The sequence below is a fragment of the Amblyomma americanum genome, chromosome 1, assembly GCF_052857255.1.
Source record: "Amblyomma americanum isolate KBUSLIRL-KWMA chromosome 1, ASM5285725v1, whole genome shotgun sequence".
Taxonomy (NCBI): domain Eukaryota; kingdom Metazoa; phylum Arthropoda; class Arachnida; order Ixodida; family Ixodidae; genus Amblyomma; species Amblyomma americanum.
The window spans coordinates 399,739,570-399,751,759 of NC_135497.1; the positions used below are offsets into that span (position 1 = coordinate 399,739,570).

Genomic DNA, 12,190 nt, shown 5'->3' on the forward strand with positions numbered 1-12,190 from the left:
CCATTAAAGCTCGGAATTAACTTTCAACCTACGAATAACGACGCTAAAGTAGACTTACCCCGCGCCTATAGGACGGCCCTACTAATCAAACCACTCCCCAAAAACATGCACCCCTTACACCATGAGGGTAGAAGACAAGCACGAGCCAAAGCCTTAAATAAGAAATACAGACAGTGCGCTGCAACACTTTATGTAGATGCGGCAGAATACAAAAATACCAATGCCTTTGCAGTTGTGGTTGTGAACGAGAATGGTGACCACATCGTCTCGGCGACAATCAAAACGAAATCCTCTGAAACGGCAGAAGAGGCGGCTATAGCCCTCGCCCTAGCACATACCCAAGGGAGCATCATCCTCAGCGATTCCAAAATGGGTATCAATAATTTTGCTAAAGGGCGAATTACAAACACCTCCCTTAGAATCCTTAACGCAACCAAATTCTCACCATATTATTCCGAATTGATATGGGTCCCAGCCCATTCGGGGAATCCGGGGAACGAGGCAGCCCACAATAAAGCCCGAGGTTTCGTCGACCGGGCAGTGGATGAGTCTGGCTCCCTGAATTTCATGAAGGACTCAATGATCACATATCATGATCTCACCAATCATTTTAAACTAGAGAGAATTTTCCCCCCTCCAGACAAAAGACTTACTAAAGAACAAGAGGTTACGTGGCGTCGTCTACAGACGAGATCGATACGCACCCCATCACTCCTCGCGCACATTTATCCAGATCTTTACAACCCAAACTGCAAACACTGTGGCCAACATGCTACCTACGATCACATCCTGTGGGACTGCAAAATAGAGCCACCTCCGGGTGATCTAGTTACAGCTCCTTCTCTCGAGCGGTGGGAGACCGTGCTGGCTAGCTCTGACCCCAGAACGCAAGTTTTGGCGGTGGAGTGGGCTGACAAAGTCGTCGAGGGCTATGTACTCTCGACCACTTAACGCGACCTCTTGCCAAGCTCTTCCCGGCGAATAAAATGTTTTACAATCAAAAACAACTTTCAGAGCCTGTAAAACGCAAACACTAGGTTCGATATGGATGAAAATTGCGGCTTAACAACCAAGAGAGAAAAAGGAAGGAAATTTTGCGGACGAAATTTTGATATCTGGCTTAGTTTTTTCACAAGATGACATGAAAGACCGACATATCTAAAAGTGCAATTCTTCTGAATATTTACCTCTGAATTGTAAAAAAATTTAACTTAAAAAATAAAATCTGTCCGCAACATTTCCTCTGTTCACTAAAAAGAAAACGCTGCCACAAACCTCATGAAAATCTGTCCATTTTTAGACACGATACAGCTTCTGAAAGTTCCAATGTATTTCCTATGGACACTGTCACTGGTGAACCCTCTTCATACATAGGGTTACAATTTGGGTATACCTTTCTAGCTTTTCCAAAACGTGTTGCCTTAGGTATACAAAGCTTGTACAATCGTTATATCTCCAACTCCCACACTAGCACTTCTCGGTCTTCTTCTCCTCCTTCCATGGCGAAAGGTCAGACGACGGAGGCAGCGCGCGGCGGCGACGACGGCTGCGGCCACCTGCGCTTCGCGTGACGTCACTCGGTTTCGCGCATGCGCAGCTGTTGCAAATCCGCAGTGTGGCTCACGCGAAGCCCGGTGTTGACGAGCCTAGCAAAGCTTTTCGCGTCAATAATTGGTTTTTGGGGAAAGGAAATGGCGCAGTATCTGTCTCACATATCGGCGGACACCCGAACCACGCCGTAAGGGAGGGGATAAAGGTGGGAAAGAAGAAAGGGGTGCCGTAGTGGAGGGCTCCGGAATAATTTCGGCCACCTGGGATGTCCGACGCCACATTTTTTTTTACCCATGAGCATGCCCGTGAGGCTTTGAATACTATCGCATTAAAATTCCTGAGCGGTTTTCGATGTCAGCGCCCGATGAAGAACCCCAGGTAGTCTACATTAATCCCGAACCCTCCACGACGCCCCCCATAGCCCACGTGTCGATTCGGAAAGTTAGACCCTGCACAATGGTGCAGCTATATACGCTCACACAAAGAGCCTTGGCTCAAGTCATGCGCACGGCATGTGCTCACTGTAAGGGCTTCTTTCAGTTTCTTCAATATCCTGGCTTCTGTCTGTCCACCCTGAAAAGAAAAAGAAGGCATTCCTTCGTTTTTGCGTCCACCCAAAAAGCGCATATTGGTGTTGTATCAGCAGTTCGGCAGTGGTGCATGCATTGCCCTCAGTCACAGCCCCATCTATGTGCCGTCGAGTCAACCGAACGACGGAAAAGAACGCACGCACGCACGCCACCCCCCTCATGGCCATCGTCCGTCACACAGTTGGCTTTAACATGCAACGTCAAGTTCCATGACGTCAGTCAGCATCGCAAGCAAAAACAAATTAACTGTTGCACAAAATTTTAGGAGCACTTAAGATGTATATATAACTGCATGTCAAAAACGTGCACATCACCCCACCCGTAACATCATACGAGACAGAAAAAAAAAATGTCATTACTTTCCCTTCAGCACGCCAGTGTGACCAGGATTCGCAATTTTTTTTCCCGCATCTTTCTGGCTTCCTGGTCTGTTTCACCAAAACAAAGCGAGACATTTCGGGCAATGTGCAGGTACACAGGCCAGTTCGTATGCAAGTGCACAATTACGCTGTTGGGAAAAAAACTGAAGTGCTGGCCACTGATAGACCGGTGAGGTTTAGCATGCATTCCGTGCAGTTAAATAAAACAGAATTGTCTTATTCAAGTAAATATGAAAGTGGATGGAAATTTTCCAACTCGCTAAGCTGCTACTAAACTGGTAGCTAGACAAGTATCCCTGACTAACAGTGAGATAATGCGTCACACAACACGTATGATTCGATCTCACGTTCCCCGATTGCATGTCCCCGAGGTACTGTTATGGACATTAAATATTTCTCCAACCCTTGTGGCATATCGCTTTACTGGTAGCTACCACGGCAAAATTGATCCGCATTTAGCCGGAGCTGTCACTCACAGACGCAGCTCTTGTCACAAAGTACGTTGCGCCGCAGGTCAGCAGACGTCTTTCCATGAAAGCAAAGCAACGCTGCATCACCGAAGTACCTACTACAGCAGGGTGCAATGTGCAAATCAAGCAGCTGAGTCTGACCGCTCAATGCAACAGTACCAGCACTCTGAGAACCAAACTGAAGAATGACAGCGCTTATTTAAATTTCTTATAAGTAAGCATTCTATGTACAGAATGTATTGAATACGTGAATTCTAAAAGAATTCACAATTTAACGCACTTAAAGTGCGTTAAACGGTATTTGCAGCAAACGATCACGAAACCCAAATATAGGCTGTGGGGGCTGCCATGTTCTGGTAGCGATGATGGTGGAACTTTTGATGAAAACTTCGCTTTCGAAACAGCTTCTGCAGTTTAGTATAAACCTAGTATAAAGATTAAGTTTTATTATATTAAAATATTATTTTTAAGACGCTTAAAATCAAAGTATTACAATAGGTGAATATATTCACAATAATGTCGCAGCTAGAGAAGCTCGAGTGAGTTTCGTATTGCTCTTGAGCAAAATGGCGGACATCTTTACGAATGAGCGAGTGCTCTATCTGTGTAGCTGTGATTCTAGGCGCCCAATAACTCGAATATACTTTTGCCGGCACTGTTCCAAGCTTAGATGCAGTGACTGTGTATCTCATGAGGTATGTAAAGCCGTTGGGTTTTCATTAGACCTTGTTTGACGTGACTCAATTAGTTCGCCGGCGCCGCCTTGGGCGTGGAACGACCATCTGTTCTTTTCGGTAACTGAGGCGATTTTCTTTTCCCCGTAATAATTACAACAAAACCATTGGTAGGGGGCTTACAGTAACCGATAAGGCTTGCGCTTTATAATCGAATAGTGACGTAAACTGTCGCCGCAGTTTAACCATAGCCGCCCATCGAATGCCGGAGCTGCTTGAGTTAGGAACAGATGTTTGTATCTGTTGCTAGCACAGTCGCTAGCAGCTAGCGCTGTTGCTAGCAGCTAGCACAGTCGCGTCATTTTGTCAGCTGTTCGCTTGAGCTTCACAGTGATCTCATACAGCCAGTTGATTTGCGCGAAGTGTTATATGTTGGGTTGTTTATTTTCTGTCAGTTCGTCAAAAAATTGCATTAGTTTAGTTGAACTTCATGTTTGACGTTCGTAGTCGTCATTTTGTTTTGCCAACCCATCATGGGAGGCGCGTCCGGAATGTTCTCCACCACCTGCGTATCTTTAATGCGCACCGACATCGCACACCACAGGGGTGCCTTTTGCGTTTTGCCCCCATCGAAACGCGGCCGCTGCGGTCGGGTTCGAACCCATGTACTCCGGCTCAGTAGACGAGCGCAGTAACCACTGAGCCACCGCGGCGGGTATAAGTTTCCTGCTGTTGAAAGGGCTTGTGTCTCAATAATAGTGGCTCTAGCAAGAAGGGTTGACTGCGGGTTAGGTTCATTTGGTGCCTCTTTGGTGGTTTCGTTATATTACTACAGCTGTGCTACCTGTAGTTTATGGGGTAATTAACCCTAATTACAATTGTGCCTTTTTTTATTCGGTTTCTAAACGTGCAGGTGGACTCAAACTACTGCTCAAACTGCCTTGAATACATGCCATCACCTGAAGCCCGGTTGAAGAAAAATAGGTGAGTGCCCATGCTCCCCCCCCCTGTGTTAACATTCTGTTACTCTCTTTTTGGGGTTTATAGTGCCCAGCATTTCGAATGAAAGAAACCGAATAAGATTATAAATAATGGGAATATAACTGGAAATAAATAATGCGCTTAAATAATAATAGTTTATTTTTGTGCTGCGCTACTGTTCGGTCAGATAAATGCAGCAGCAGTGTAGTATTTTTGAGTGAATCATACTGAACTGCATAACGTAGCACTGTAGTGATCAGTCCCAAAACATTTGGCTTGTTGGAGCCCTTTGTAACTGGTAGTGCAGTTTTTTTCGTTTTAGTATGGGCTACATGCATACAACCATGACAGTAACAATTTTTAGGGCGGTGTTAGTTACAATGTAAGGTATGTAAAAAGAGTGGGCTGTAAATTTTGTATGTCTTGCTTGTTGCTTAGCTTGAACTAATATATTGTATTGTTAAATACATACTGACGGGGCTTGGCATGTTTCTACTGCTGTTGCAGTGCAGTGAGCCACTGATGTGGCGCTTGTGGCAACATTGCACGTGATCTCTAGCATTGAAAAGGTTGCTGCTGCTATCAGTGCAACAATATTTGACACCGCATGTTGCTGCTTTGCCAACATGGTTACACATGGTTGGGATTGGGCGCCTTTAATCATGTGGATTTGATTTCTCTGTAGTTTGTTAGTGGCATGGATGCCTACACTAAAACAGTGCATCTATGTCTGCACTGTTGTCTGGTGTCTTTCTAGTGGAATGCTAGCACTTTTTACTTGGAAACAAGTTGGTTTTGTATGCTTTTATCTCTTTGCACGACTGGCTGCTTTGTGGAGTTTTTTTTAGGTTTGTTGAGCTTGCGTTGTTTTCTGTGGTGCATATGCTTTGAAGTGCTGTTCCAGGAGTTGTGTTTGCAGTTTCTGGATGGTTGCCTCTGGTGCAGGTGTTCAAATTGCTTTGAGTGCCCCAGCTGTGGGCACACACTGTCAGTGCGAGCCACGACCATCCAGGTGCAGACGCCTGAGGACCCTAGCAAGACCGTGGCCAAGAAGGTATACTATATGGCCTGTGGACTTTGTCGCTGGTCAACCAAGGATGCGGGACTGCCTGACCAAGCACTCGGTACGCCTCTGCTGCTCTTATGCCTTTAGATTGTGCCCTGGGAAAAGTCCAGCAGAAGTATAAGTAATTATAGCTACCTGTGTTGGTAGGTCCTGACTAATAGCAAGGTTTGGGTAATGGCTTGGGGATTGGAGTATTGATGATTAGTGGAGTATGTCTTGGGGACTGAAAGGGCTTTATAGTGTTGGCTGTCTAATTTGCTAGAATGAAAATCTTTTCTTTTTTTTTTCATCATATTGGACTCACATAATTACAATGTGTGCATCCTTATTGGTTTTGCCTCTGTGTAAACCATGCGTTACATCTTTGCTGCTGAGGTGGCAGCCGGATATGTGACAAAACCTAATGTGTGCTTTTAGAGACATCACTTAGGGCAGTGTAATGCTGATAGCATACTCGGTTCCAGGCCTTCTTTGCCACTGAAGAGTGGTATTGCTCTGTGGTAAGTTCAAAGCTGCCCTTTGAACAGCCTTTAATACCCCTGCAATACTGGCAAATTTAATGTCGTTTGAGTAAAATGGCATTAACATCCCATTTTCATTAATCAGCTGCTATGTGGGAGCATTTAATGTTATAGGTTCAAATGACATTCGCCATCGAATGAATTTGGGGAACTTGTTCGAGCTTGAACCTAATGTATACTCTGAACACCAGATACGCTGCAAAAACAAGCAGCGGGAAAAAATAATATGCGCACTGCCAAATTTAAAAGCTTCGTTTATTGAGTTTTGCAAAAAAAAAAAAATGTTTATTTTGGCGTGAAAGTATTGGCACTAGAGGCTGTCATGGATAGATGTTACTTTGTCTGAACAGTGGCCAATGGCAATGGCCGAACATGAAACTCAACCGTCAATCATTCTGGGTTCTGTGTTTCTTGTTGGCTGGCATTTCATGTACGTTTAGCTCAGAAAACTGAGCGCTGTGCCTTTTGGATATCGTATTCACGCTCTGCACTTCTCCAAGCTTCGTCATGTCAGCCATATTGTTTGTTTGCATTTATCAAATTTGTGGCTCACTTTATACTTGACTTGGCTTTTGATGGTTAAAGTGCTGCAGCATGGCTAGAAATAATATTTGAACCTTATAATATTGCGCAGAAAAGTTTTCACCCAACTTAAACTTAGTGAACGACAGTTTCACATACCTTTTATGCGCACTGATGCCCCTGAATTGCAAGAATTATTTTTTCACTGATCGCCATTGCTGTCTTTTGCGAAAGACATTATTTTTTACTGAAAAAGATAGAATGCATTTGACGTGTCTAATGCTATTCAATTTGAATGACATTAAATCCTCCAGAGCAGACAAGGGAACGGAATCGAGGGGCTTGTTATGACAAATACATGAAGGAAGCCAACAGTCGCTGAAAGCAAGTAGCATAGGGGAATGTTTCGCTTTTCTTTTATAGTTTGTGGGCTTAATCAATGGGATATTAATATAATGTAATTATTTTATAGCTGAAAGATAATTGAACAGCAGAAGAAGAAACACCGCACGCCATTGGTGGGTTCCGAACCCATGCCCTCCAAACTTCGTGTCCGGTGCTCTACCAACTGAGCTATGGAATTGTTATCTTCTCTAATTCTTCCCTTTTTTTCAGTGCACTAACGCCTGAACAAGCGCTGTTGGCCCAAAGTCTTACTCACAGCTGTCTCAAAATCAGTGGCACACTTCTTTTTTTGAGTATCAAGTATCGTTAAAATATACGGTACACAAAAGATGTATTTCTGATACCAGTACTCTGATCCTTTCATTTTTGGTAAGCAATACCTAGTACCGATGCACAAAATGTATTGAAAGGTAGTATTGGTACTACCATGCCTGAACGAGGATGGCTGTCGTGTGAACCACTGAGACATGAGTGGGAACAGCATGGCACTTGTTATTTCATGTTCATGAACTGAAGCACCATGTGTTGCCGTACCGCCTTTCCCGTGATCGGTCACTTGTGCTAAACTCTTTTTACTTGCCACCCTACCTTTTTGCAAGTCATGCAGTTTCATATTGTGAAGTCGATGATAATGAGAACTCTCTGTTGTTCAGATCATCTAATGCCTTGCAGCTTTGTGAGTGAAACTGGATCCAAATACAAGAAGTACTATGAGCAGCAGTTCTAAGAAAGCATTACAGAAAGTGGAACTGATGCTATGGGTGCTTGTACGTATGAGTGACATGGCAGTAGGTAGATATAGGGAATCACCTCAGCTGATTTGCTGCTAAGGGTGTCGGGCTGTATGACCAACCACTTGACAGTATGTGGCCACTCCTTGGCTCACACTGTGATCGAAGAAGGGTGAACCATACAAATTCTTTAGAGCAATATGCTGGGGTGAATCTGTAGTAAGCCAAAAACTTGTACTCTGAACACCAGCTGTAGAGAAGTGCTGGTTGTAGTGGAGCATATGCTGATGTTGATGTGTGACTTTTTCTTTGGACGGGGCCAGTGAGTAACAATCCTTAGACCATAGTCTCATGTAATTGTTGTTAGGGGTAATGTGGTTTCTCATTGTCAGGTTCTGATTTGGAAAGTGCCATTATTAATATTATTAATAAATACAGGAAGTAGGAAAGAAAGCAGTAAGACAAGCTGTCAACTGCCATCTTAAAGGAAAAAATTGGTTTTTGGGGAAAGGAAATGGCGCAGTATCTTTCTCTCATCTCTGTGGAGGCTTGAACCCCAGCCTTAGGGAAGGGATAAAGGAGGGAGTGGGAGAAGAAAAGAAGAAAGAGGTTGCCGTAGTGGAGGGCTTGGGAATAATTTCGACCACCTGGATCCTTAAGGTGCACTGACATCGCACAGCACATGGGCACCTTTTGTGTTTCGCCTGCATTGAAACGCGGGGGCCGATGTGGCCGAGTTTGAACCTGTGGAACTCCGGCCCAGTAGCCAAGTGGCCTAACCACCATTCCCGGTTTTTGTAGAATCGTGACACACATGTAGAACTGTGCTGCATGGCTTGGAATCCTCAGTCTGCATTCCTTCTCGGTTAGCAGCATCACCTCGACTGTGTGCAATGTTCTTTGTGCAGCAACTGGTGGTTGGCAAGAGTTCGAAAGCCCATGGAACAAGCGGGTGAGCTCTTGCTCTTAACCCCTTTAAGTTTTCTGTTCTTTGGTCACGAAGCACCTTTAGGGGCATTGTGTTAATATGCTTTCTGTGTTCATTTTTGTGTGTACCTGTGCCTAGTTTCTAGAAATCTTGATTAGCATCGGTGACATGAAATGTTTCTTTACTTAACTGGTAGAGCCATTGTAGCATGGATAATAAAATGAAGGGTAACTGTTTTTGACTGAAAATCTAAAAAAAATCTTAGTTGCTTTCTGTAGCATTAGTTTTTTAGCAAGGAAATTCCAGCTTGCAGGGCAGTTTGAATGAAGGCTCGCTGGTTAGTTGTTGCAAAATGGCAGCTATACAGAGCATGGTTGGCAAGTGCCAGAGAGGCAGCATTACACTGTGTGGCATTTTTTTGTTGAATGTACACCGGGCAATCCGGTGAAAAATAGTTATCTTTTAATTTTATTTTGCCCAGCATATATATGAGGTCTGTATACCTTTCAATGAACTTAGTTGTTAGCAGTGTCATCGTGTGCTTCCTGTGACCCTTGTTTATGCGAGCTATAGATGTTTTCAAAAAGAGATCCCATGTCCATATTGGGCACGGGGCTGTGCTCGTAGTACAGGAAAGAGTTGAGGATGAAGCTCCCCAGTGTTCTCCGCACAGCCCAGAAGACTAGTTTTTCCGAGGGTCATGATAAGGTCTATACCTTCCTAAGACGACTTCACCTGTAAATAAAGACCTGATCGGCTCAATAGCAACTCTTTTGTACAATTTTTCTAGATTTACATCTTTTCTGATATGGATAATTTGACATTGAGAGGGCCTTGGTACTGCAAGTAATTTAATCTGGCTGATGATGGTAGGTAGCGACATGTAATGTTGCAACTCACATGTAACTCATTAGTATATTGCATTAGTTGCCTGCTTAGAAGCTGGACATTGTTGCATAGTTAAGGCGCTTCGAATGCATACAGTGTGCTAAATGACTGCTGGTAGACCTCCTTATGGCACAAAAAGGAATTTTAGGTGAATGTGGTGATGTAATGGGCAGCTCGCAGAGATGAAGTTGTTCACAGCGATTTTACACTTGGACGAACCCAGCTTTCTTTTTTTTTTTCTATGGGAAAACATGAGCATCTGGGGTATTTAAAAGAAGTTGGGAAGTGGAAGTGATATATTATGTGCATTGTCTGTGTGTATTATGTTGAAAGGTGTTCTGTGTTCACTGACTCTGGATGAAAGCAAGAGAGTCTGTATTGTTGTCTTTAATGATGTGTCTTATGAATGGAGTTCATTGGCTCAGAAAATATGGGGTGTGTGTTGGAAGCTGTGGTTGCGTTTGCTGAAATGATTGGACAATTGCAGGTAAATGCTCTCTTTGAGCACTACCGCCTGATGGCCCAGAGGGACAAGATGGAACGAGAACGACGCAAGTCTAGCAATCGCCCAGGATACCTGCAATTTGCTAGTGAGTGTCGATAGCTGTCATGGGCCAGTCAGCTTCTTAATGATAACTACTCTGTGTAAAACTTACCTGTGGTATAATAAGTATAACTGTAATAGAGGAACAACACTTCCATTAGCAGTGGCTGTCATAGCTGCTTGTTACCGAAACAGTCAGTTCTGTTGTCACTTACCGTAAAATTTCGAGCAAGCGCCCCACCCTCACAAGTCCAAAGTACTGGCAAACTAGGGGGGTTGCTATCCCAGAACGGCGCCGAAATTGGGCGGCGACATTTTTCCGCCAGGAAAAATAAAACACAGTGCACATGGATTTAAAACGTCCTGCCGTTCTTTCCCGCTCGAAGAACTCGAACACATTGTCCACGCATTCACTAAACACCGGCGCGCCGTTGCTCAACTTTCTTCGAAGTTTTGCTGTCCCGTAGTTTTGCTATAGCAACTTCTCGAAATTCTTGTCCCATTCCCGTATCCGTTTCCGGTTGAACTCGAGACGTTTGGTGAATGTTCCTTCCGTTTTCCCAATGCCATTGTATGACCTAAATTTTCTTCGCCACTGTGTGCGAATGCATTGCCAACTTGACAATACCAAAACAAGACAAATGGCGTGTGACAAATGGGCATGCGAATGGCTTGAAAAGCAGGCTTGGATTGGATTGGATTCTTGGACTCGATGGGGCAGGCCAGTGTTGCCTGGGCGCGGGTGTGTGATAAGGGAGCGGTCGGGGGGGGGGGGGGGGGGGGGGGGGGGGGGGGGGGGGGGGGGGCTTTCCTGGAACGGCGCGGAAATGTTTAATTAACAGTGAAGTTAGGAGGGCCCCTTGCATGGGTTGGGCCGCTTGTTCGAAATTTTACGATAAGGTATGGCACCTCTTGAACGAAAAAAGTTTATTCGATGCAATAAAATTTCTTTTTTTGTTTTGAATTGTTAGCATACCATGCTAATATCATCAGTGTGTATAAGGTATAGGAAAAATATTTGGTAATTTTTCAATCATATCTTCTTTGAAAAGTGCTAAATTTGTCTCTCACCCAAACAGTGACAACTCGCAAAAAATCTAATGCACACCATCATGCTTTAGAATTAATGCAGGTCTACCTATTAGCTGTGCAATGAACTAGAACAAAGAGTTTGTGATAAGTTTGCCGTGAGTTATCACAATAAAAGTGAAAACATACACTAACATTGGCTTTCCAAATGCAGGGATGTTCAGATAACACGCCACAACATAAATTGTTTGTGGATTTCAATGTTCCTAGTTCATTTCATGTCTTGGTATGTAATAATTGAGCATGCCAAGTTTCAAGAGAAAATTTTCACTGAGTGTAGTGTAACTACATCCATGTTGCTGTCAGAGAGAAAAGAAGAAAATTGCATTTTGGGAGCAATAATAATGAAGGTTACAAATTCAATGTAACAAGTTTTCAATTCAGTATTTCAGTGTGTAAGTTTCTGTACACAAAAGAAAGAAAGTCCTAGAGTGCTAAAATGCACCGTACCTATAAAAAGGGGTCTCCTTGAGTGTTTCCCTCATCTTTTTTTTCACGTGTAGCAGCTTGCCTTTTTTCTTATTTTTTTTGTTTCATTTAGTGTGGTGCAAGTACCAATTTAGCCTGTAGCTCTTGAATGGCACTAGGTAGAATTATAAGTTTTATGCAAAAGGTAGAAGATGTGCTCGTGGTTATAAATACAAATAAAACTGAAAAAACGTCATTTCTTCAAGAAAATTGGTATTTCAAGAACGTTGTCATACCTTAATATGCAGTTATTGATGCAATCATTAAAGAGGTGTAAATCTTTATCTCTTCTTGCCTGTTTTTTAACACTTGCCACGCTTTGTGATGCTGTCATGCCATTCATGCTATTAAAAATAAAGTGGCACCATCGGCCAGCCTTGTT

General features: G+C 43.6%; 2 protein-coding genes across 2 annotated transcripts in view; one reads left to right on the top strand and one right to left on the bottom strand.

Moving 5' to 3' along the window:
• The window catches only part of LOC144115741 (bolA-like protein 1), a 28,537-nt gene extending 25,177 nt beyond the window's left edge, over positions 1-3,360 (bottom strand). Inside the window, exons 1-2 of the mRNA XM_077650232.1 lie at positions 2,998-3,360; positions 2,074-2,124 (exon numbers count right to left, since the gene is read on the bottom strand). Of these exons, the coding sequence (XP_077506358.1) occupies positions 2,074-2,124; positions 2,998-3,075 (129 nt within the window). The 5' untranslated portion in view covers positions 3,076-3,360. The remainder of the gene's footprint in view (positions 1-2,073; positions 2,125-2,997) is intronic.
• A 187-nt stretch (positions 3,361-3,547) lies between these two features.
• The window catches only part of DCTN4-p62 (dynactin subunit 4), a gene marked incomplete in the record, with an annotated part of 58,305 nt that continues 49,662 nt past the window's right edge, over positions 3,548-12,190 (top strand). Inside the window, 5 exon segments of the mRNA XM_077656464.1 lie at positions 3,548-3,686; positions 4,579-4,649; positions 5,592-5,770; positions 8,800-8,843; positions 10,195-10,296. Coding sequence (XP_077512590.1) covers positions 3,558-3,686; positions 4,579-4,649; positions 5,592-5,770; positions 8,800-8,843; positions 10,195-10,296 — 525 coding nt within the window.